Raw genomic sequence first — 26,640 nt, forward strand, 5'->3', positions numbered from 1 at the left:
GGATTTTGCAGTATAAATATGGGGACCCAGACCCCAAGACTTTAGATCACTTCTGGAACAACAAGACACACCTTTGCCAAGGAGAAGAGCCATGGAAGCTGTAGGAGTGTGGACTGCCCCCCTGCCAGTGCGCTGTGTTGCTGGGTTGGCCTGCAGTGTGGTCTTCCTTGCCATGGAAAGGAGAAGGAATTTTAAAATAACTTTCATCATCTTGCAGAATATTTCTCCAAGGGCTTGAATTTGTGCTTGCCTCCTGCTAAAGTCTCAGGGACAAAATCAATCAATCAATCAATCATGGAACTTATATCGCGCACTACTCACCCGTAAGGGTCTCAAGGCGCTTGGGGAAGGGGGTCTGCTACTGCTCGAACAGCCAGGTCTTGAGCTGTTTCCTGAAGGCCAGGTGGTCCTGGGTCATCCGCAGGTGGACGGGTAGGGAGTTCCAAGTCTTAGCTGCCAGGTAGGAGAATGACCTTCCTCCAGCGGTGGCTCTCTGGATGCGAGGGACGACGGCGAGGGCGAGGTTAGTGGAACGTAGCCGGCGGGTGGGCGTGTAGAAGGTGAGGCGGCTGTTGAGGTACCCTGGGCCTATGTCGTGGAGGGACTTGTGTGCGTGGGTGAGGAGTCTGAACGTGATCCTCTTGTTGACAGGGAGCCAGTGCAGGTCTCTCAGGTGGCACGAGATGTGGCTGCGTCGGGGGACGTCCAGGATGAGTCGGGCGGAGGCGTTCTGGATACGCTGAAGTCTTTTCTGAAGCTTGGCTGTAGTACCGGCGTAGAGGGTGTTTCCGTAGTCTAGTCTGCTGGTGACGAGAGCGTGGGTGACCGTCTTCCTGGTCTCGGTCGGGATCCATCGGAAGATCTTTCGGAGCAAGCGGAGGTTGTGGAAGCAAGCTGAGGAGACGGCGTTGACTTGTCTGGTCATCGATAGGGAGGAATCCAGTATGACGCCCAAGTTGCGTGCGTGGTCCGTCGGTTCAGGTGCGGTGCCTAGTGCCGGGGGCCACCAGGAGTCGTCCCATGCGGAGGGTGATGGTCCCAGAATGAGGACTTCTGTCTTGTCCGTGTTCAGTTTCAGGCGGCTGATGTTCATCCATTCAGCGACGTCTGTCATCCCTTCGTGCAGGCTGGCTTTGGCGGTGTCGGGGTCTCTGGAGAGGGAGAGAATCAGCTGGGTGTCATCGGCGTAGGAAATGATGTTGAGGTTGTGTTGGCGTGCGATGGCAGCGAGGGGTTTCATGTAGATGTTGAAGAGAGTAGGGCTGAGCGACGATCCTTGCGGGACGCCGCAGATGACTTCGGTGGCCTCGGAGCGGAACGGAGGGAGGCGTACTCTCTGTGTTCTGCCGGAGAGGTATGAGATGATCCATTCCAGAGCCTTCCCTTGGATGCCGGTGTCGTTGAGGCGTTGGACTAGTGTGCGGTGGCAGACAGTGTCAAATGCTGCGGAGAGGTCTAGGAGGATGAGTGCCGCTGTTTCGCCGTTGTCGAGCAGGGCTCGGATGTCGTCGGTGGCTGCGATGAGGGCGGTCTCGGTGCTGTGGTTGGCTCTGAATCCGGACTGTGATGGGTCGAGGGATCTGTTCGTCTCGAGGAAGGCTGCCAGTTGCTTGTTGACGACCTTCTCGATGACTTTGGCCGGGAAAGGAAGGAGCGAGATGGGGCGGTAGTTCTTGAGGTCGGTCGGGTGCGCTGTTGGTTTCTTCAGCAGAGCGCTGAGTTCGGCGTGCTTCCAGCTCTCCGGGAAGGTTGCTGTGTTGAAGGAGGTGTTGATGATGTCTCGGAGGTGGGGTGCGATGGTAGAGGCTGCCTTGTTGAAGACATGATGGGGGCACGGGTCGGTCGGAGATCCGGAGTGGATGGTGTTCATCATGCGTGACGTGTCTTCGGGGGTCACCTCGGTCCATGTCTGGAGGGTGGCGGCGGGGCGCGAAGGTACAACCGATGGGTGCGGGGGTGAAATGTCGAAGCTGTTGTGGATGTCGGCGATCTTGCGGTGGAAGTACGAGGCGAGGGAGTCGCAGAGGTCCTGTGAGGGAGTGATGTCGTTGTTGCCGGTGCTGGGGTTGGAGAACTCCTTGACGATGTTGAAGAGCTCCTTGCTGTCATGGGCGTTCTTGTCCAGTCGTTCCCGCAGAGATTTCTTCTTGGTGGTGCGGATGAGCTGGTGATGTCTGTGAGTGGCGAGTTTGAGTGCTGTTCTGTTGTCGGCGGTCTTGTTGAGGAGCCAGGCCTTCTCGAGGGTGCGGCAGGCCTTCTTGGAGTCCTTGAGTTCGTCGGTGAACCAGGGGGCCTTCTTGCTTCTGGGTCTGGAGGGGGGGTTCTTCAGTGGGGCGAGGTCGTCGGCACAGGAGGTCAGCCACTGCGTGAGGTCGAGGGCAGCTGTGTTAGGGTCCGTGGTCCTGGCAGGTGGGCTCTGGCTGAGGGAGGTGGCGAGCTGGTCGGCGGTGATCTTGCTCCAGTTTCTGTGGGGAGCCTGCTTCGGGTGATTGTGGACCGTGTTCTTTCTGAAGCTGAAATGGACGCAGCTGTGGTCGGTCCAGTGAAGTCCGGTGGAGTGGCTGAAGGTGACGTGCTTGCTGGACAAGAAGAGTGGGTCGAGCGTGTGGCCGGCGAAGTGGGTGGGGGTGTTGACCAGTTGCTGAAGTCCGAGGTTGGCGAGGTTATCCAGCAGGGCGGTGGTGTTGTGGTCATTGTTGTTCTCCAGGCGGAAGTTGAGGTCCCCGAGGAGGATGTAGTCGGCGGAGGGGAGGGCGTGAGGGCTGATGAAGTCGGCGATGTCTTCGCAGAACTGTGCGCGTGGTCCCGGGGGTCTGTAGATGAGGGTGCCTCTGAGGGTAGTCTTGGGGTCGGTGTGGATCTGGAAGTGCAGGTATTCGGCGGCGTTGAATACGTCGATGGAGTCAGTCGAGATGCGAATGGTGCTCTTGTGTACGATGGCGATGCCTCCTCCGGTCTGGTTGACGCGATCCTTCCTGATGATCTTGTAGCCGTCCGGGATGGCTATGGCGATGTCGGGGGCTGAAGAGTCGTTCATCCAGGTTTCCGTGAGGAAGGCGACGTCCGGAGATGCGGTGTCGAGGAGGTTCCAGAGTTCCACGGCGTGTCTGTGGACGGAGCGGGTGTTGAGCAGGATGCACTTGAGGTGGTTGCTGTTGTCCGTCTTGGTGGGCGTGGTGCTTGTTTGGAGGCAAGAGAAGTTGCAGGATCGGCAGGTGAAGGGTCCATGGGTGCGTCGCGGGGACGCTCGGTAGCATCCGGGGGCTCGGGCGGTTTTGAGTGCGATGAGCGTAGCGAAGTCGTAGATCCTGCGGGGGGGCTGGCGGGCGCGGGGACCAGGGAGTCTGGCGCTGGGCGCGGTCCAGGCGCGGACGGGCGCAGACGGGCTTACCTTTGGCGCACCTTCGGCGCTCAATCGGCGCTCCCGCTGCGCGCGTCCGCTGCGCGGTCGCGGAAGGGGCGTCATAAGTAGGAGCCCGGAGGGAGGGTCAGCAGGGAGGCGGGAGGCTGGGTAGCCAATGGGCAGTGAGGGGAGGCGGGACTGCGGGGACCGGAACAGGGAAGCGGGAGGAGGGGAAAGAGTGACCGGGGCAGTGGCGGCGGAAACGGCGAAAAAGAAGAAAAACAAGCAGGCAGCGAGCGGAGGCCGGTACCTGAGAGCGGCGGAAGGAGGTAAGTGGCGCCAACGGGGGTAGCAGTGGGTGAAAGGCAGCGGCAGGCGTAGGCAGCGGCAGGCGTAGGCAGCAGCAGGGGATAGGAGCGACCGCCTGTGGGTCACAGGGGGGTCACACTGACCAGCGCGGTGAGGATCCCTAAGTAGGAGCCCGGAGGGAGGGTCAGCAGGGATGCGGGAGGCTGGGTAGCCAATGGGCAGTGAGGGGAGGCGGGACTGCGGGGACCGGAACAGGGAAGCGGGAGGAGGGGAAAGAGTGACCGGGGCAGTGGCGGCGGAAACGGCGAAAGACTTCACCACCAGCTCCCCTCTGAATTTCCTTGCTGGGAATTCTGTCTGCAGAAGCCTGTGTGTCGCTGAGAGCTGGAAGCGTGACTCAACGAGAAGAAGCTTGTCGCAGTCGCAGCTTTTGCTGTCGCCTTGCCAGAGAAGCGTGTCGCCGCCGCAGAGGTTGCCGCCGCATCACCAGAGAAGCGTGCCTTCGCCGCAGCTGTTTACCGACACATCATCGGAGAAGCGTGTCACCACCACGAGGGTTGCCGTCGCATCACCGGAGAAGCGTGTCGCAGGGCCCGACGCAGCTCCAAAGTTACAGAGTTCGCCGCACGGCCGCCGGGCGTGCATGCATCGTCTTCACATCGCATCAAGGGCGCCATCTTATCGCATCGGATTGTTGCATCGAGGCGCCATCTTGCCGAATCGTAACCGAAACGCAGTACGAGAATCAACGCATCAACTCCTCTCCGGTAAGGAACAAGACGCATCCCCTACTCTGCGCAAGCCTTGAGGAGCGACGCATTGCCTCCCCCGAAGCAAGGAACCGACGCATCTCCCTCCCCGAGAACCTTTTGTTTGTTTTGCATTACGCATCCAGGTACTTTTGTGGGAAACGTGTCGCATTTATCATCAACCTGAACTAAGTTACTTCTACCATCTTCAAGTCTATTTTGAGAACAGTATTGTGGATTTTGTCGTTTGTGGTCTTGTTTTAAGTCTATATAAAGAATACTTATTTTTATAAAACCTGTGTGGTGTCAATCTGTAGTGTTTTCACTGTATTACTGTATGTGTTCACAAATGCTTAACACACTGCCTCTGAGATAAGCCTGTCTGCTCGTGCCAAGGTACCAAGGGGGTGAGTAGGGGTTATCCACAAGTGTAATCCCCTTTCCCTGACTTAGAAGCAAGGGTCCCTATTTGGTCAAAAGTACCTACCTCTGCCAACTAGAGACCTCCAGTTCTAACATCCAGTTTGGACCTAGCCATATGCAAATCAGTCTTGACCCGGCGCCCAATGGGAACAGTCCAGCCCGAACTGCCAGGCCAGGTCCTCCCTGGACTGGAAACAAGCATCCTAGGACCGGTTTCGGGTTTTCAACTCTCATCAGCCAGGATAGCTTGACTCTAGTGGCATGCAGAGCACAGGACCCACGCCTGGGCATACCCGTCCCACTCGGGGTGACAAATGCAAAACAACAATTGATGGACAGAATGCAGAACAATGTCATACATTCACCCCATTACAGAGACCTGAGCCTAAATTCATTGTTTCTTTGCTCACCATGCCATTCCAGTTTGAACAAAGCCATATGAAAATCAGTCTTGACCCTGCGCCCAATGGGAACAGTCCAGCCTGAACTGCCAGGCCAGGTCCTGCCTGGACTAGAAACAAGCATCCTAGGACTGGTTTCGGACTTTCAGCCCTCATCAGCCAGGATAGCTTGACTCCAGTGGCATGGAGAGCACGGGACCCACGTCTGGGCATACCCGTCCCACTCGGAGTGACAAATGCAAGAACAACAATTGATGGACAGAATGCAGAACAATGTCGTACATTCACCCCAGTACAGAGATCTGGGCCTAAATCCATCTTTTTTTTTGCTCACCATGCCATTCCGGTATGGAAGCCATTCCTGGTCCGGATCTGGGAACCAGCTAGCTCTCAGAAATATGCTGCATTTGTCTTGGTGTCATTTTTCATCCCCTTTGGTTTTGCTTTGTTCACCCTAAGCTGGCAGAGTATGCCCAGACGTGGGTCCCTTGCTCACTTTGCCACTGGATTCAAGCTAGCCTGGCTGATGACGGCTGATTAGCCAGAAACCAGTCCCAGGATGCTGGTTTCCGGTCCAGGGAAGACATGGCTTGGCAGTTCGGGCTGGACTGTTCCCATGAGGCACAGGGTCAGACTGATTTGCCTATGGCCATGTCTGTACTGGGATGGCGGAGTGAGCTAAAGAATGATGATGGATTAAACCTAGATCAGTTGACTGGGGGTGAGTGCTTGCAATGTTCAACACTCCGTCCATCATCCCCTTTGGTTTTGCTTTGTTCGCCCCAAGTTGGCAGGGTTATTTTTTTGGCAGAGTTTTATATAGCGCAAACTTGACCCGAATCGGGTATCAGAGCGCTTTACATAGCACCAGTTACGTTACATGAGGACACGTATTCATTTTTGTTAGGTACAGCGAGATTAAGTGATTTGCCCAGAATCACAGGATGTTCAGCGTCATTACCGAGACTCGAACCCAGGTCCGCGGTCGAGCGCCCTAGCCGTTAGGCCAACTCCTCTCCCCGTGGGTCCCTTGTTCACTTTGCCACTGGATTCAAGCTAGCCTGGCTGATGACGGCTGATTAGCCAGAAACCGGTCCCAGGATGCTTGTTTCCGGTCCAGGGAAGACATGGCTTGGCAGTTTGGGCTGGACTGTTCCCATGAGGCACAGGGTCAGACTGATTTGCATATGGCCATGTCTGAACTGGGGTGGCGGAGTGAGCTAAAAAATGATGATGGATTAAACCCAGATCAGTTGACTGGGGGTGAGTGCTTGCGATGTCAACACTCCGTCCATCATCCCCTTTGGTTTTGCATTTTTCAGCACTGGGGCACAATCCAGCAGCATCCACACATTGTATTCCATGCGGTGCAGCAACCTGCAGGCAGCAAGGAGGATTTCTTATTTTCACTTCCAGCCGGGCACAAAGGACTGATTCAAAGGGTTATCAGCCCTTCTTTTGTTCAAGTATCATCCTGTCTGGGGACCTTCTGGTCTTACACATAGACATGCAATGGAAGGAAACAAAGGCACAAAGCTTAACACTTCATGTGTACTTTAGAGAACTATGACTTGGAGGCAGGTTTTCGGCTTTGTTCAACCCCCCTCCCCCACTCCTTGTAGGAAATGCGGATAAACTGTAAGAATGCAATATTTATCTGTGTATGAGTAATTACAGTAATAATCATTTAAATTTCACCCATTAATTGATTTTGTATTTACTGTCTATACTTGTAGGCATTATACGTTTAGAGTAAATGGTTGGGACAAACAAAGCCAGGATATAACATTTAACTCAGTATTGAGGTTGTCTATACTAACAAGACTTTATTAATTCACAGAGATACCCTTCATTGTAATCTTAGAGTAGCAAAAGATTGAGAAAAAACATAATGATCTCTACCCATAACTTACAATTTGCATGAAGCTTTTTGACACCAGTTAGTAGATCACCGTGCCAAATACGGACTACTGCTGATAAAGAGGGTTTTTGGGGGGCGGGAGATTAATATAGCGCGAACTCAACCACCCAAAGGTATCAGAGCGTTTACATCAGCACCAGTTGCATTACAGATGGACCCAAGCATTTCGATTTGGACACACTCAGAATATAATGTAATTGTTAAAGAACACTGCAAATGAATGACTTGTTTTAAAGTGTATACATCCTTTAAATGTGTTTTAATCATTTTTTGATGAGGGGTTTTTATGAGTTTACTGTTGGAAATGTTTTATGACAATGGTTTAATGTGGTGGGTTGTATTGATCATGTATTTATAATGTCTTTTAATATGTTGATCACAAACAATGAAAATAAAATTAAGCTAAGTAAGCTGGTTAAAGACACCATGCTACTTTAGAAGGATTGAAACTTATCAACTGGAAGCAACTAAATTATCTTAGTTTTAAAAGCAGTAGCCCGCTTGCCCATCTACATAAAATACAAATCGGTGATCTGCATGTTACATGATGTGCTTTGCAGCAGTAACATTAACCTTTTATGCTACTTTTGGATCCAAAAGTTTTGTTGGACAAAACACAGAACTCTCCCAGAACTGCATTAACCTCCAGAATTACCATACCACTATTATAATCTCCTCAAATTTGCTGGGCACACAAAGATCTTTGCAGTATGTGTCTTAACCTTGTAAGATATTTTAAAATGCAGCCTCATTGTGACCAATTAAGTAGGCTAGAACTTCATCTGGGGAGAGGTAGGGGATGGGGCGCACTGACATGGGGGTAGGGAGGGGAGGGAACGAGTTGGGGTTGGGAGGGACGGTACTTCTCTTGGACACGGGGAATCGCTGAGTAATGAACAGTACTCCTGGGGGGGGGATGGGGAAGTTGGACAGAATGTTGGATTGTTGATTTGGAAAACAATAAAAATGTTTCAACAAAAAAAAAAAGTAGGCTAGAACAGATTTGTTGTCATATTTGTCCTTGTTGCCAATTTCTTTTTTTAACATTTGTTTTAAAAACAATATATGTATAAATTGTCAGACTCTACTTTTCAAGCACTGCACCTTCTGACTCCATCCCTTCCTATGCCACACCTTTTTGCACAATTTATGGGTTTCCAGAGTACATTTCTTCCAATTCTAGCACAGAGTACAGAGTTTATGCTCCAAGTGAAGGGCAAACATAAGATGGACAGCCTTGAACTTGGAAACCATCAAATAGGAAGCAGGCACATGAGAATGACAATAAAGACCACCAATGGGTGAGCTTTAAGTCTACTCCAAGTTCTTGGTAATCCTTCAATACATCCTTTGCAACCATACAGCTTAGCACTGTTAAATAGGCTCTTCCTAAAAAGAAAAGGGGGAAGTAAATAATGGCTCAGCTAAAGAGTCCATGATGATTTGAGGAGCGTGAATATTGTGTGTTATGTGTAAAGACTGGAGCTCTACCAAGAAGTGAAATTATTGTGGAAATCAGACATAAAAAAGCACCTGGGTGAAACGAAATGAACAGAATTCATTGGTGAAATAAATTGATAAATAACATACGGTACAGATGAATTAGTACATAAAACAGACAAAATATAAGAACTATTTGACATAAAGATATATAATTGAATTTCCTAATCAATTATCAGAAACTAAGTAGGAAAGGTACATTTTCGTCAACAGATTTGAAGTTTACCAATTGTACACATACATTTTATCTGTGTATACACAGACATGATACCCAATTATCATGACTTAGCATCACTGCAGCGGTGTGGGTTGTAGGTCATATTATACTTATGGTACGATAAGGCCATTATTACGAGTGGCAACTTAATTTTAGACACTAATGGCCCCTATGGTATTATGGGATCTGCAGAAATACTGTAGATTTCTTAACTTTCACTTGAATATTTCGGCTGTTAAAAAGCACCTGAAATTTCTGGGTGAAAAGTCCAGCTCAAAAGTATTAATTAGTGGAGGAAATGGACATAGAATTACTGACTACCGAAATAATTGTTAGTTTCTTAGTGCCCTCATGGTCCAACTCGTAATGTGCCAGATTTACTCTACCCCCAGAGTTACCAGTACCCTTAGCATCAGTAAATCCAGAGGTGGGGAAAATCCGGCCCATTTATCGGGCCACGCATACTGAGGGCCCTTATAGCTATTGTGTAGCCTAAGAGTAAAAGTAATTAGACTATCAGAAAGCAGCTATCTCTGTTAAAGAAAACAATGCAGTTCCCAATCCTGATTAAGTCTCTGGACAACGGATTGTGATCTAGCTATCCATTTAGCATCCTGTTATCTGAGTGTCATTATCTGTCACTCAGACAACTAAAGGCAAAATGAATAATTTGGTTTAATGTCTCCATTCACCTTTCAAGATGTATACGACCACTAGCTTACTGTCACCTTTTTCTGACCCTACAAATAGAATTAATAAGCCACCTTAGACAAGGGACTATAGTTGGGTTCTGTCTAAGTCATATTACTCCAGCATTACTCACAGCAAGTAGGTTTCTTCAATAGTGTAAAGACAGGAGTGGGTAAAGAGAAATACATGGTAGGAAGTATGAGAGAGGGAGAGAGTTAATTATTCAGTCTATGAAATTTATGCACAATCTTCAGCATCACACATATAAGAAGGTTGCCCTTACTACTGTATGTTTACCGCAAGCACTAAATGAATTTGCTGAGTATTAATGCGAGGGTGGAAAATTAATTCTCCACTACCTGGTTAAAGAAAGTGAAGGTTGAACAGGCAGTTCACATGTCCATCTTACCATTTTAGCCGGTGATCCATTCGACTGTTTGGGTCCAAGGACCACCTTGAAAACCGCTTTAGTAACTTTGCATACATTACTCAAGATCAGGCCAAAAAACTCTGATCTATTAGGGCAGAAAGATGGCAGAGACATCAATTGCATGGACCTCCCAAGAACATCCTTCAGCAGTGATAGGCAGAAGCTGAGCCTACCACCACATCACTATTGCCAATTACACAAAAGCCGGCAGAGTAAATTGCTACCAGGTGGTATAGAGAGGACAAAGGGTTCTGTACGATCAAGGTGGTAAGGGCTCCAGGTATTCTAAGCTATGCATAAATCCATATGTCACATGTCCTTCCTGTTTTTCAGTCTGTAGCGGCCTCTTTGAACTTTACTGTCAACAATATCCACACAATGCACTCTCTGCACATCACAGATTGCTCAGTCTGCGTACTCAATGCCCTTGCTGGATTTGTAAATGTATGAAAAGTTCCTGAACACTAAACACTGAACATTGGGACATTGATGTATCCCCTTACGTAGCCCTAGTTGTAGTGTGGGTGAAGTATTCCTAGTTTGTAACATTTACTTAAAACGACTGACATACATTCAGTGAACCTTCTTTTGCAATTTCCTGAGAGTTGTTTAAAGAAATGATGCAAATATTTTTGTTTTGTTCACTCACAAACTTTGGTACATATGGATAGCACCCCAATGCCATTAACCACCATCGTCCTTGTTTGCGCTGATAGAGGTTTTGAATTTGGGGAAGGTTGAGTGCAATGTTATTCTGCAGAGGAGGGAGATATTGGGGGAAAGGGTTAGAGGAGGTTATTACAGAGTGTAGATGGCGAGAGTGTCAGGATGACAAGTATTTTTTTTATTTGATTGAGGAAGGGGTGGGTAATGTTAAGAGTCATGGGTGGGGTGGTTCAAAGAAACAAGGGATATTTATTATATGTCTGAGTGGAGCGGCATCTAATTCCAAGTGTGGTGGGCTTGGAAGAAGACGACTAGGTTTTGCATGGTTCCCCATGACTCATTGATCCTTGCACTGCTCACCTGAGCATGGTAAAGGAATGTTTAGGAGAGCCATGCATATCCTAACATTGTACACGGTCAACTGTGAATAGACAACTCGAGCTTTCATATCACTCAGAACCCCTCGGAACAACACCCCTGTTATTCACAGTCACCCTTATATAATTCTATAAACCTTCAGGGGGACTGGAATAGCTCTCTACATAGACTCAACTTGTTACCAACTCATGCAACCAGATCACAGTTTATGGCAGGACAGAAAACTGGGTCAGGTGATTAACATATTCCGCTATGCACCTGCTAACATGCTCAAAACTGTAGGCAAGCTATATCCCCCACATCAGGTACTTTCGTTGGCCAAGTTGGCTCAAATGACAAGGCAAACGATGGGAGAGATTGTCGGGTGAGTTTAGAAAAAGGAGAGCCAAGGACTGGAAGAACTGAAGTCACCATAACTGCCTAACCCTTCACCCATCATTATCTTAGTCCCAAAACATGAAAATAGTTCCTAAACAAGAAAAATAAAGGGGCAAGAGTGGACCACAGTGGACAGTTACACCCGAGGCATTAATGATGCTCACATATCCTAGTCAAACTGAGTATAGATGCATCCAAGACAAGAGCATGGGAGAACCAACTGTAAAGGCTAACCACAAAAGCTTCAGAAAGGCATTTTCTGGAGAAACATCGCCAATCTGGCAAAATGTGTTAAAATCCATGTTTGGAACTTGCAACAAAGGAAACTATCAATTTGTAATAGATATTTTCATGTAACCTTTTCTGCATGCTCTGCAAATTAACAAGCAACCCGTTGGAGGAATCGCTCTGGAGAGATTTGTGTGCAGGCAGAATGTTGTCTGGTACTAAAGTTATAACGATTTTCATCATTCATGGAAGAGCAAAACCAGGTAATTAAACACTAGAAGCCAAATTCTCATCACTACGAAAACTGGTAGGACCACAGGAATAAATAATAGGTGAAAGGCAGCCAGGGGATCCTCGGCCCTTCTGACTAAGGTGGTGGCTACCAAAAGACAGTCTTCCAAAAGAGGCAAAGTTTGAAACGTCCGAACAAAAAACAAAGTAGAAGTACAATTTGGGTAGGATAATTTTTCACCAGAGGTCATATAGAGAAGTCCATCCCCATGGCCTCAGAAGTAACTCAGTGGGCCTGTTCTCATAGACACGTATGGCTGAAAAAGCCAATACTAGTCCAAGCTAAATGTCAGTGAACTATATAGAACGGTTGCCCAAGTATGTGAAAATATTTTTGTAAAGGTATCTTTATTAATCCATGTTTAGCAAGAAGAACATTGTTGCTAATATTGCAACATAACAAAAATAGAATCAGCATAAACAGTCATTGATCGTTGTCTCACAGAGAGGCGCTCTATGAATCACTTCTGTAACTTTAAAAAAAACCAGCATCAGCTCCGCCTCGCCCTTCTCCTATGGCTTCTTCTTCCGAAATACCCTAGAAGTGAGTCAGTACTGCACAATCCTGCTCGTGCGCCCCACTTTTGAGCTTACAGTCGTATGCAGACTGGATGGAAGGTCTTATGAGGATTTCATGAGAGTATTAATGATCTTGAAGGACAGCTATGAGCACACGAGTAGCAGGTATCAAGCCCCTAAAGCAGATTCTGTGCTGGTATTATTACCATTGTGAGATGTGCCCTAAGTTTCTTGGGGTAATTTGACATTTGGAGAATTTAAGAAACATTGGCCCACATCCATGACACAAAGGAAATTGGATTTTGCAGTAACAGAACATACGGTGACAAGGAATAAACTGGTCTTGCCCCTGTAAAATCTACTGACAAAGCCTTGAGACTCTTCAAAGTACGAAGAAGGCCAAATAAATGTGGACTGTTTGTGACACTTCTGCTATTGTAAAACATTTCTCTATACAGTTATCTCTTGCTCCTTGAGCCTAGGTTTGTGCTCAAACAAAGACGTTAAGTAATCAAAATGTAAATATTAAAACTAGAGTATGATTCTCCCTAAACTTTCTTGCTAAATACCTCAAACTACCACTATATATATATATATATATATTCACTGAAAAAACCATAGGTTTCACACATGTTATAGTTAGCGGAAATTTTACGGATAAAAAACCAATGAAATTCCCCCGTTATAGTTAGTGCAGGCAACTATAACTCATGCGACCGCAATCCTCTGCTGATGCTAATACTGTATTTAGACACTTATTTGCCCATGTCTTCTTCCATAAATTTTTAGCTATACATATATTACAAATATTTTTTTTTCATAAAGACACATATGTCATCAGCAGAAGATTGCGGTCGCGTGAGTTATAGTTGCCTGCACTAACTATAACGGGGGAATTTCATTGGTTTTTTATCAGTAAAATTTCCGCTAACTATAACATGTGTGAAACCTATGGTTTTTTCAGTGAATTTGCAAGGTTTTTTAAATGCTAATTCCTAACTATAACGTGTGTGAAACCTATGGTTTTTTCAGTGAATTTGTACGGTTTTTTAAATGCTAAGTTACTTTACGCCATTCGTGGCGTGCGCGCCCACTTAACGCAGTTCGTTCCGTGCGCGCACGGTGCGCTTCGCGCACCGTGCGCGCAGTGAGCACGCGGTGCGCTTCGCGCACCGCGCGCCCACTTTACGCAGTTAGTGCCGTGCACGCACGGTGGGCACGCGGTGCGCTACGCGCACCGCGTGCCCACGTTACGCTAGATGGGCCATGTACGCACGATGCGCTTCGCGCACCGTGCGCACATTGAGGACATATGATGCACTTCGTTTTGAAAGGTAATATTTAAATTTTTCACACCTCTAATAAGACATGCACAAATGGTGCCCTTCGGGCACCATTTGCACACGGGGTGGGGAGAGTGTGGATAATTTGTTTTTTTAAATATTTTTTTACCGTACGCGTACGGTAAGCGTAATCGGCGAAATTAGCGAAAAAATAAAAATTCGGTTTTTGGCCTTGGGGGATCATTGGTGACTCCCACAATAAGGCTAGGTGTTTTGGAGCTGTCCAAACAGCCCCTTTACATGTTTTTCTGCTTTGTATTTTATTCCACACTCTCAGTGCGAGAGAGAAAATGGCGGCCGCCGCTTCCTGGTTTCGGCCGATTCGAATGTTTACTAAGATCTAAGAGCCAATCAGAATCGCGCTCGCGCACGCCACCGTACGCATACGGTAAGCGTACCGTAAGCGCACCGTAAGCTGGCTCAGATATATATATTGATTTAAAGGCTATTTTCTCAGAATCTACTGAACAGATTTACACCAAACCTACAAAAGGCACTTCCTTGACCTGAGGACTACCTCTCTGCCAAATTTCTAGTAATTCTGTTCAGCCGTTCGGGCTGTAGCTGTGTCTAAAGGTCCTATGGAAAAATGCATGGGAAAAACGCGTTTTGGGACCCCCCTTTTATCTCAGCCCCCGCTTGACGAATCCCCCCGAGACTTTCAGGGTAGGAGCGGAGCGTAGCGCCCCACCTATTTTGAAAAATTCGCGAGGATTCGTCGACCGGCGCCAAAGTTATTCAAAATAGAATGTTGCGGATTTCCTATGGAAACGTGGTCCTAACTATAACTACCTACTGGCGACCGCCAGTAGGTAATATATATATATATATATACACACACACACACACACACACACACACACACACACACAACTAACAAAACTCCAAACACAAAGAGCTCAAAGAGTTGCATTATAAGCAGTAGTATGTAACTACAAGGAAAGAAGACTGGGAGAAGAGGTCACTGGCATTTATTCTGTTTCTTGTACCACAAATAAAATTGATGAGTTAAGTTTTGGAGAAAATGGTAGAAAGTCTACCCGCGTATGAACCATCAGGATGAGGCTCACCAATCTACAGTCAAAAATTCAACAGAAGAAATCTAATTACACATTATATATCAATTATTACCAATCCTGAAGTACATAAAGGTAGCAGAGCACACACCCCTGCGGCCCAAAAACCCTCAGGAACTCTTTTAAAGACATGGTTGATAGTGCAGCAAAGCCACAGTTTGCATTACCGAAGATTATTAGATTTAGGAGGCAACTGCAGATTGGTGCTTATTAATGATTGAGTAAGATAGACTCATACCTGTTGAAAAGATGGACGCGGTGTCGATGCCTTTGTCCTCTCTCTGCATGTCCTGCAGGAAGTGGCCCACAGTCATAACCATCGGCTTCACAGTGAACTGGCAGAGTTCCTTCCGCGAGGGAAGCGGCACGTTGATCACTGGTAGCCCATGTTTGTAATTAACTGTGACATCTAAAATAAAAAGTAAGCATTACTGGAATATAGTCCACATGCTGAATATTTGCACACCTTAGAAACGTTGTTAAAAGACCTCCTTTCTTTTGGGATCACAACCCTCCTCCCCTCTACTGTGTCAAAATAAGACACGGCGCACGGCGTGGAGCACCAGAAACCACCGCTACCTAAACCAACATCGATGTTGCTAACTGGTCACGATCATGGGAGTGACTGGACTCTGGACCACTCAACTTGATGCTCAAGAGCAAGAGAAAGTCAAATACAGCAGGGTATGAGGCACAGGAAGTGCTGTCTACATAGAGAAAAGCCAGGTCTTCAATGACTTCCTAAACTGCAAGTGGTTCTGGAGGATTCTGACGTGGAGTGGAAGCGCGTTCCAGAGAGCAGAGGCCTTCGATCAGAATGAATAAGCAACCTCCCGCTCTAACTCTCTTGACCCTAGGGACTGTGGCCAAATTCAAATTGGCAGAACACAAAGGACATAAGGGGCAGTACAGAAATACCAAATTGGCTAAAATAGGCGCTCCCTGGGAATGCAAGAACTTATGGGTAGTACACAAGGCCTTAAAATGTACACGCCTTCAACTGGGAGCCAGTGCAATCTGCGAAGAAGACCAGAAGCCGAGCAAAATTTAGGAAGGGAAAGCAGCAACGTGGCCGCAGCATTTTGCACCAACTGTTAATCACGCAGTTTCACAAAGCTTCACACTACTCAAAACAACAGGGGTGTATCTGTTATGGAAAAGAGGGGCACATGCAGTTGAAGGCACTGTGTTCCGGAGCAGCGTGCTACTCGCTGAAAAAGCCCTTCAAAACCTTCTCAGGGGTAGCAAGCGCTATATAAATGCAAACTTTTTTCCTCTTCTATCCCTCCACTATCCTTCTCAATTCAAATAACCGACTAACATATCCACCACTCATATCACTTTCATATTTCACTATACTAACTCACCACTAACCCTTTATGGGTTTCGGAGTAGCGTGCTACTCGCCAAAAAAGCGCTTCAACACCTAGTCAGGGGTAGGAAGCGCTATATCAATCCAATTACAATCACATGCACGGTGCAAGCGAAAAGCGCTACCTTGGTGAAAGTTTGGGCACTTTCAAGGATCTGCATTTCACCAACAGGAAGGGCATTAACAGCACCATAAAACACAGGGCAACACTTGCATACTTCAGTTTCTTGCTTTGATATCAAACAAGGTTTTCACATTTAAAAATACTAAAGTGTTTTCAAGTAAATCAGCTTCGGTTTCCAGAGAAAAGACTTACCGTGGGAAGGCACTAGAGTGCTGTAAAAGGATGCTGAACAGTGTCTGTGGTTTCCAGCGTGCCTCCAACTTCGTATCTGTAACCAAGGGTAGAAAAAAAAACTTTAAAAGCTGCATTAGTGCACCAGGGCAGATGAATCTTGTCAAACACCCTCATTTTACACTCATTATGTGTCTGTCGTCGGCACAGCACTTAAAGCCCGCTGCGTCTGTCACTTACGTGTTCCTAAGGTTTCCGTTTCTTAAAGGGACACACTTTTGAAAGGAACCCTCTCTGCAGTGCTACTTAGCATGTTATGTATTTAAGAAGAATGAGATTCCCATAATAAACTAACATCTTCCATGAAGACGGATCTGATGCCACTAAAGAGGATTTTTAAACGCTATGTAATGATTTGCTGGTTACTGGTGCTGTTTCTATACCAAAGAAGTAAGAATAAAGCCCCAGAGATGAGGGGGCGAGTGAGGGAGAATCCCTGAGAAGGAGATGTAGTGCACAACTGGTAGACAACCTTGCACACAGGTTAGCTGCATAAAAAGGTGGGAGGAGAAGCAGGAAGTTAAGGTGAAGGAGGGACAAGGAGAGAAACAGATGACCTTGAGGCAGAGAGTGGGTAAAGGCAGGAGAAAGCAGTAAGATGGCGAGCAGCTGTGAAAGGCGTCAAGGCCAGGCAGGGGAGGATGAGCCGTGGTAGCCTCTGGGGTGATAGGATGGCGCGCGCTTGAGAGACAAAGAATGAGAGAGAAATAATGATAGAGGGAGCCAGTGGGAATGGGGACTTTCAAAGGGTCAAAAATTGTGGTTGCCTGCTGGCTCAGGAGACGCATACATACACATGCTCAGGCGGTGTTTGCATTCAGACTGTAACCAGCTCCCTCTTGCAGATCGATACATTTACCTGCTGAGCCCTAAAGGGCTTAAGAGAGGGTTGTCGGAAGTAAGAGATGGGGACAAATTGGTACACTCCTCTTCCCTTACAAAGGTATGCGGACCTCTGGGAGGAGGAGTGCTCCTGGCCCAGGGCGCAACGCTAACCGATGGCGGAACCCCAAGACAGGTGCGGGCCGGTTCGGACGGGTGGCGCCAACTGTGGCACCGCTGTTCTGAATATTCGCGGGCGGGATGCCCGTGATAGGTGATTAGCCCATGGGGCTCAGGGGGTGGGGGCGCCTGGGCAGTCGCGGGGGCAGCCAGGTGAGGATTAAGGGGGACTGCATCCCCACACAGTTACTTGTTTTTTCCTCGCCTGGCTGCCCCCGTTGACCTTGTTGCTGTGCCTGGACTTTGCTGCTGGTGTTGGAGAACACAGCGTGAAGCTGCCTTTTTTCCCCCAACCTCTCATCCCCTTAGACAGCCTCTTTTTGTGGGGCGGGGAAGGAGTCATGTTTGGCCACAAAATAGGTGGACAACCTTGGCATCGGTAATTGAAGTGCAAGCTAATTCTGAATTAGGAAGCCTTTGGCTTAAAACCTGGGCTGGGGTTGCCGTGGAGGTGTACGGAAGGGGTTGGGACTCCCGCTACAGCGATTGTCCCTAGCCTCTCACAGTACTCCATTACATGGTCCGGAGAATGTCGGGGGTGGTGTCTGCGCCAGGGGGCCAAGGTATGGCCCGGTTGCCCAGGCCCATCCCATTGGGTGCCAGGGGGGGAATCCCTTTTTGGGTTGGCTCTGGCATGGTATGTCGGGGGTCCACTTTTCATGCTGGCCCATGTTCCCTCTATTTTGAGGGGGTAGGTGAGTTTGCCTTGTGATATGCAACTTGCAGTATGGGGTCCACGGTCTCGAATCATTTGGTATAGTCAATGCCATGGTGCCTGTGGGGTGGCCAGCCATGACTCCTTTTAAGGATCTGCTGCTAGGAGATAAAATGTATTTGTTCCTCTAATCAAAGGATTCTTGATGTAAATATTGTAAATGTCATGTGACAGTTAGGATAATTCAATAGTTCTGTCGATATAAAATGTTGTGTTTATGTTGATTTTAATAAATACGGCCTGAGAATTGTATATTCTCTAACGCAGTGATTGTGTCTGCGAGTCTCTGTCTCCCTTAAAGGAATCCCCATTAGGGGGAGGGATGATTTCAGTAGGTCTCGGGCCGGTCCTCCACCTGTGATGGGCTGACGGCTTTACCCTGGCTGCCGCCATCTTTAAATGGCCCAGTCTAGGTTGCAAGGTGAAAGTACCTTACTCTAGCTTACTAGCAGGGTCGGCCTTGGATGTGGGTGAGCTGGGCCCAGGCCCGGGTGCCAATATTCCGAGGGGCGCAGCAGGAAGCTGCCTTACTTACCGTCATGCAAACAGCAACTTGTCAATCTTACTTGTCTCAATCGGGTCCCGTTAAAAACGTTGTAATCTGCCCTTAATGTACCTCAGAGAAACTTAGCACCCCATCAATCCCTTACCTTCCTCCCAACCTCCTGCCTTCACACAGCAATGAACTCAGAACCCCACCACAAACACCAAATGTTCTTTCTGCCCAGAGTGCTTTCCTGGTCAATCCGATTTAGGGCAAGCCTTGCTTACTAGACATCTACTGTAGTGAAAAGTAAATGCTCCTGTCCAAACTGTGAGGAACACGCGTAAGAATGGCTGAATGAGCGCAATGTGTAGGTTGAGGGATAGTAAAGTAGATAAACACAAGAGGTAACACATGTAACAAATGGCAACAAACTGAAAGCATCAATGCTCCTCAATCACATTGCTTATTGGTACGTTCCTGTCAATGCTTGGATGGAAATTTACATTTGCCTCGCATTTACAATTTTATCTTGCAAAGGAAAAAAGCCTCTGCGAAGCAGCTTTGGGCAGCTAAACATCTCATTGTTTCGGAGAGCACCAATAGGTTGGAATTCAGAACTCAGAGTGGCTTGTGTCGTTAACCTTGTTTCCATAGCAAGGGTCCTATGTCTCACTACTAACATGGCACTTGCATTTGCAGATAGTACCCCATTAAGGACACATGCGGGAATTCATTCAGAGAGCCCCACACGCCTCGAAGCGCTGTAGGCACAAGGCGCAAATGAAGCGCTTCATCTCAGAATGCATTCAGTGAGCCAAGTGCGCTCATGAAGCACTGTGATCCCAACAAAAAGCGCATAAAGCGCTCGGTCGCAAAACTCATTTACTGAGCCCAAGGCGCGCTTAATGCAAAAACAACAGTTGATGGACAGAATGCAGAACAATGTCATACATTCACCCCAGTACAGAGATCTGGGCCTAAATCCATCGTTTTTTTGCTCACCATGCCATTCTAGTTTGAACCCAGCCATATGCAAATCAGTCTTGACCCTGTGCCTCATGGGAACAGTCCAGCCCGAACTGCCAAACCTGGTCCTCCCTGGACTGGGAACAAGCATCCTAGGACCGGTTTCGGGATTTCACCCCTCTTCAGCCAGGATAGCTTGATTCCAGTGGCATGGAGAGCATGCTTAAAGCGCTCCTTCACAGAATACATTCACTGAGTCCAACATGCACAGGGAGCGCTCCTTCGCAGAATTCTTTTAGTGAGCCCAAGGCGCACCGAAGCGCTCCGTGGCAGAATTTATTTTGCAAGCCCAAAGCAAGCACGAAGCGCTACATCTCAGAATTAATTCAGTGAGTATGACCGTGCCATCTCTTAGAATTCATTCAGCGAGCCCAAAGCACGTATGAAGCCGTCGATCGCAGAATGAATTCAGTACGTCCAACACACGCATAAAGCGCTTCATCTAATAATTCATTCAGTAAACCCTATGCCCGCTTAAAGAGCTTAATCTCATTGTATTCAGTGAACCCAATGTTTCCTTGAAGCGCTCCCTCACAGAATTCATTCAGTGAGCCCAAGGTGCGCATGAAGAGCTCTGTCGCAGAATTCATTCAGCAATGTCAAGGCGCGCAGGAAGTGCAGTGAGGCCAAAAGCCGCAAGAAAGCGCTCCATCGCAGAATTCATTCAATGAGCCTGAGCCCAATGGGTGATGAAGAGCTCAGTTGCAGTGGTCCATCGCAGAAGTAATTGCGGGATCCCAATGTGCGCTTCAGGCACTCCATTGCAGAATTCATTCAGCGATCCCCACGCGCACTTGACGCTCGATCGCAAAATTCATTAAGTGAACCCAAAGCGCGCAAGTAGCGCTGAATTCATTCAGCGAGACCAAGGCACGCATACAGCGCTCCATCGCAGAATACATTCAGTGGGCCCAAGGCACGTATAAAGTGCTACATGCAGAATTCATTCAGTGTGCCAGATACAGAAAGCACCCGATCAACACAGTATTCATTGAGTGACCCAAAGCGAGCATGTAGCGCTCCATCGCGGAATTCACTCACTGAGTACAAGGCATGCATGAAGCGCTCTATCGCTGACACAGCAGCAGCTCCTCTGAATGCCTTACCCTTCTTCCCTTTTACACTCATTATGTCAAAGGGATGCACGTTCCCTTTACTAATCTCTCAGTTTCCTTTGTGACATTGCCAGTTTTTAAATGCGTCGCCTTTAAATAATGAACTATCCATTTACACAATTAACATTCTATTGTTTAGGGGGTAACCATTGCCTACAAGTCGCCTTGAGCTGAGCTTGCTACCCCGATACGGGGTTTAAGTGATCGTGATTTTACAGGCCTTCCGGACTGGTGACCTTTCACCCTGTATCGGAATAGTCTCCGCAAACAAGCATTTGCAACGCAATAGGTCTCGCAGTTACGCACGTTTAAGCTATTGGCACTGTAAATTACAATGTCTTTTATTTATATTTTTAAAAAGAAAACAAAAATAAAAGGCATTGTTATTTGCACGGCCGATAGCTCAAACTCGCTTCAATGCGAGACCTATTGCATTGCAAATGCTTGTTTGTTTTAGAGGTGAAATTCATAAAAATGGCTTATAACACAAGAATTCCTCATACCATGCAGAGTACAATGAACAGAACAAAGAATTATTGCACTATTCTGCAGTGTCACAGGCCGGAAAATGTAATTACCTTAATGCTAAATGCATTACATTAATTACACTGTCAGCCTGACTATACATCAAAGCAAGTTCTGCAGTGGGCGAGCGGTACATGGTGCCTGAGGGGCCCTCCAGGCAGGCGCTGCACTCAATTATCATTAAGGTAAATACACTGCCTGAAATAGGACAAGTTATTAAAGTACCAGCGAAAGAAGGGGGCACAGAGAGAAGAGGTCAGATATTAAGAGGGTAGGGAGAAAACAAGTGTTTGCAGTGTCAGTGGGAGGAGCGTGTAGGAGAGATCTAGTAAGTGAAAGGATGGGTCAGTGGAGAAAGGATGGGTCAGTGGAGAAAGGATGGGTCAGTGGAGAAAGGAGCAGAGGTTAGAGGTCACCGAGAGACGTGTCTTAGTAACAACAGGTACTAAAACAGAAGAGGACGGTTAAAAGTTCAGCTATGCAGACCAAACCACAGGTAAGAAACGCAAGTACCGACTTGTTTAATAATAAAAAACATTTAAGTTGTCCTTGTTTGCTTGCATTTTCAATTTCTATTTCAAATCATTTGAAACAGGAGGCCACTAAAACTTAGAATGTACACCCAGATAATGGAGATCCATTATGCTGGGTTAACTTTGAGCCAGTTTACTTGCCTGATGAGAGAAAGGAGCCAGCAAAAATGCTTTTTCCAGAAAAGAGCTCAGAGAATTCACAAGGCAAACAAACCTACCTGACCATGGTAATACGCCTTGTATTGTGAACGGCTTAGGTTCCTTCTAGTCACCGCTGCGCTGCAAGATGCTGACCATGTTTCCCATCAGACATGACCAAGACAGCTCTGAAGGGCTCTACCACGATTTTAAGAAGTGGGCAGTGGTTCGGCTGGCACACCTGCGAGCAGCTGGAACCCCTCCACCCGAGAACATGAACTCACTGTGAGGAAATTTACCACTCTATAAGAAGCGCATGCGTAGCAGGATCCTCTTGTTTGCACGCTGTTACATTCCTTTAGCCAATGTAAATATGCGTTTAAACTTCTGTGGTTCTTCTCTTAAGGAACAAAGTTTGTTCCACAGTTATATGCATGAAGTTTTGGTTCTTTAAGTCATCTATGAAAGATGATGTTTGATTGTGCTGTTGCCCCCTCAAGCTTCGACTGTTATTTTGACAACACACAATCTTTTGTAAGTGGAAAGCAGTAATAAAGTGGCCCTGTCTGTTTGTGCCTATAACTGCAATCAGGGCAGTTTGTAGTATCTTGGAGTTGAAGAGAGGGTTTTAGATCTCTTATCTCTCCAAACCTCGTTACATTAGTATAGACGCATGGTTGATTTTCAATTCTGGAGGGCTCCTGAGTGGACAGTATTCTGCAGATGTCACAGTTTCTGCTCTTTCCAGGACCTCAGCCATAGCCACTCTGCCAGGAGCGGCCTGAATAGACCTTTCAACTAAATGTCATAAGTGTTCTCCCTGGTGTTTGCCCCTGTCTTTGATGGGAAGTGTTAAAGAATGCAAAATTGTCGTGGCTGCTCCAGAAGGTAAGTCAAAACCCTGACAGCTTCGAAGATCAGAAATTCTGAATTATTTTAAACCTGGTTTTTTGACAATATGTAGTGCCCCGTGGTCTACATGGATCATTCTTATTTCTATCAGCCTCGCTTTGGTGTTCATCGATGATCACAGCAGATGTAGATTATCGCCTGCAAGCCACTTGGTCGAGTGCATCGCTCTAGAAGCAAAATAATAAGAGACTACAACCCCTGACTTTACATGAATCTAGAGTACTTGCTAACATGGCCACTGTAATTTTGCTACACCAGAAATCCAGCAATTCCATTTAGTCCATATTCTAAATGGAATAGCTTTCTGTTCTTAAACAAAGCCTGGCTCGCTTATGGTGCATTGCTGCCAGCGTCTAAAAGGCTGCAGCGCTCCACTGCCTCTGCGGCAAGGGCGATACTGTGTAGAATCAGCACCCATCTATCCTTCTGACAGGTTTGATTGCATGCGAGAAGACTTTCAGAACAGGAACAAAAAAAACTTTGTTATCAAAACATTTTATTATTGGATACCAAAAAGAGGCAAATTGATACCTAGGATATCCCTGGTGTAAACGACTAAAGGCCCCTACTTGTCTTTGAAGCCTGCGCCTTTTGATTTAAAAGTTTAATATCTTCAAATGAAAGTACAGGCTGCCTCTTTGATGTCAAGGCTAGGGGAACACAAGTTAATATTGCTTGAGGCGAGAGTGAGCTAATATCAAGCAAAGCTCTCGCTCTCAATTAAGCTGGATATATTTAAAATCGGGTTGTTTCTTGCAGCATAGATAGTTCCATCAGACCAGAAAAAACAATGTGAATTTCCCACTAAAACCCGTATTACAGCCTAAAGAAAGGGACATTTCAAAGTGTGTCAATACTCTCAGGACGGAAAACACGGCTTCAAATGAACTAAAGAAACGAAATGAAAAGATGTAAATATGATTTGCCAAGATGCTACGGTGCACACAGCAAACCTAATAACAATCCTATTCCCAATTGTCACACATCTCTTAAGGTTCGCTCCTCTGTTACCTCAAGGTAGTTTCAGCACAGGTAGATAACCTTCTCAACCAGTGTGTTCATGAGGGTGCATGTTATATACCCGACATTGAAATCCCCAACCACCAGGGTAAGCTCCTCATTCAGAAGTAAAAAAAATTATAAGGGTAATCGGTCTACAGTACAGACACAATGGCCTGCACCAGTTGAAATCAGTGGCGGCTCGCTCGGAACTGGGGTAGTGGGGCAGATTAAAAACTATTGCTTTTAAAACGTACCTTCTTCACCACGCCGACTCTACTCGGTCCTCTTCAGGTCTGCTACAGCACAGGAAGCACTCAGGCTTCCGGGCTCTCCCAGACACTGCAGGAACAGCATCGTGATTGGTCTGAGCGTCCCGTTTGGACACTCAGGCAGTGCCTGGGGAGGCTGAGCATGTTCTCCACAGGGCTGTGCAGCACAGCCCAATGAGAACATGCCAAGTGCGCATGACAGTTTGGCCGGACAAACTGTCATGTGCACTTAGAAGTGTGCAAATCACTCTTCCCCTGCTCAGGCACCACAGAGCGAGCTCTACCCCAACTACTGCAAAAAAAACAAAATTATAATATCCTGTTATTTTCTTTTTTGCATTGCTGAAATAGCAGTGGGGCGACGCTCCTCCGCCTTAGAGGAGGAGCCGCCACTGGTTGAAATATACTTTTTTATTTGACATGAGACTGTCAGGACTTAAATTTGTTCTATCATAAAATATTCAAAAAGTAATCCCTTGAAACTGGATCAAAATGTAGTATTATTCATGCCTTTGTTCATATAAGCGCCACATGAGGCAGCATAGTACTACAATATCCAGGTTGTATGATAGAGGCATGCGTGGCTAAACCATGCGTGCCTCTACTGCGCTGCCTAAACTAATGAGTTTGAACAACGCATTCTTTTACCATGCATGCCTTTACCATGCAATTTTGTGATAAAGGCATGACTGGTAAAGGGATGTGTGGTAAAGATCGCACCCGAGGCTACCAGCCCTTAGCCCTAAAAACTACCCCGACAACCCCCCAAACCTTAAAAACTACCCTGACCAAACCCTGAGCACTAATAACTATTCCGATCCCCCACCTGAGCCCTAAAAATATCCCGAACCCACTGAGCTCTAAAAAGTATACCAACCCCCGATCCCTTAAAACTAACTGACCCCCCAAACCCTAAAAACTACCCCAGCCCCACCCTGAGCCCAAAAAACTTCCCCGACCCCCCCCCACCGCCTTGGGCCATAAAAACGACCCACTGAGTCGTAAAAACTACCCGCGCCCTTAAGACTACCCTGACCACCCCCCGAGCTCTATAAATAACCCTGCCCCCAGCCCATACTACAAGCCCCTGAGCCCTAAAAACTACCCCATCCCATAAAAACTACCCCCCACCCTCCAAAACCCGGCCCCAGCCCCACTTAACTATCCACGTCCTCGCCTGATCCTTCCTCTTTCTGTGCCCGCTCATCTCATAATTTAGACCGCGCACTGCCTTAACCACGCATATGCATGGTTAAGGTATATGCGTGGTTAAGGCAAGAGTGGTTGCGCTTACGGGGAAACGGCAATATTTTGAATTGTGCTGAATTGAATCTGAATTTGTGCTTTTACCTCTATTCGCTCTTGTTTGCACTCAATCTCCGCCCTGCTACATCCGACTGTTACGCCCACTCGGGCGCCTATCACTGTGAAGGCGGGTGGAGCCAAAGCTGCTACCGGCTACTATTGCCGGTCGCAGTGCAGGAGCGCAGCGGACGAGCACAGTGGGTGCGCTGGCGGCGCGCCAAAGGCAATCCCGTCTGCGCACGTCCGTGCCCTTTCGGGCCCAGGGGCCAGTTATTATGCTCATAAAATGAACTACACCGCCGCTGAGCTCAAGCAACTACACTCAAAAAAATGTATACCCAACCCACTCACTTGCTCCAGCCTGGTTAGACATGGATCACAGCAACAACAACTTCCTTTCCTGAACTGCTCTGCCCTATCTATAGTGCAGCCCCCCCCCCCCCCCCCAGTCACAAGAGGAAAATGGAGTGCAGAGGTTATCTGTTATTTATTTAAATACCCGCTCCATAGTTAAACATCAGCTAGCTATCTACCTTCTACTTAAGCTTGAGCAGCCAGATATCCTTCTGCTCACCGAAACCTGGCTTACCCAGGACTCTTTACCTGATATCCTGGCAGCCTTACACATGGACTACCACATCCTCCAAGCCAACCGTCCCCAGGGGAAAGTGGGCGGAGGTGTAGCTGCCATAATACGCCATGATTGGAAATTCACTGTCTTAACACCGTTAGACCTACCGTCAGTAGATAACCTGGTATTCAAATTAGAACCGGACGCCACCCCCTCGATCTGTGTTCTGCTCTACAGGCCCCCATAGCATGCCTCTATTCCCCTACGCTCTAGGCGAATAGGTAGCTCACTTAATAACCAATCATGCAAAAAATTTGCTGATCAGTGATTTTAATTATTGGGCTAATGAGACATCCGGTGGCCCCCAATTTGTTGAACTCTCAGAGTTACTCACGGGGCTAAACTTTACACAACAGGTGCTCTTTGCCACACATATTAAAGGCCACACACT

At 47.3% G+C, this 26,640-nt stretch overlaps 1 protein-coding gene across 1 annotated transcript in view; it reads right to left on the reverse strand.

Moving 5' to 3' along the window:
- The window catches only part of MCUB (mitochondrial calcium uniporter dominant negative subunit beta), a 419,698-nt gene that overhangs the window by 181,795 nt on the left and 211,263 nt on the right, over nucleotides 1-26,640 (reverse strand). The window contains exons 2-3 of the mRNA XM_085641372.1: nucleotides 16,551-16,626; nucleotides 15,101-15,271 (exon numbers count right to left, since the gene is read on the reverse strand). Of these exons, the coding sequence (XP_085497498.1) occupies nucleotides 15,101-15,271; nucleotides 16,551-16,626 (247 nt within the window). The remainder of the gene's footprint in view (nucleotides 1-15,100; nucleotides 15,272-16,550; nucleotides 16,627-26,640) is intronic.

This window comes from Triturus cristatus, chromosome 2_2 (assembly GCF_964204655.1).
Source record: "Triturus cristatus chromosome 2_2, aTriCri1.1, whole genome shotgun sequence".
In the NCBI taxonomy this organism is placed as follows: domain Eukaryota; kingdom Metazoa; phylum Chordata; class Amphibia; order Caudata; family Salamandridae; genus Triturus; species Triturus cristatus.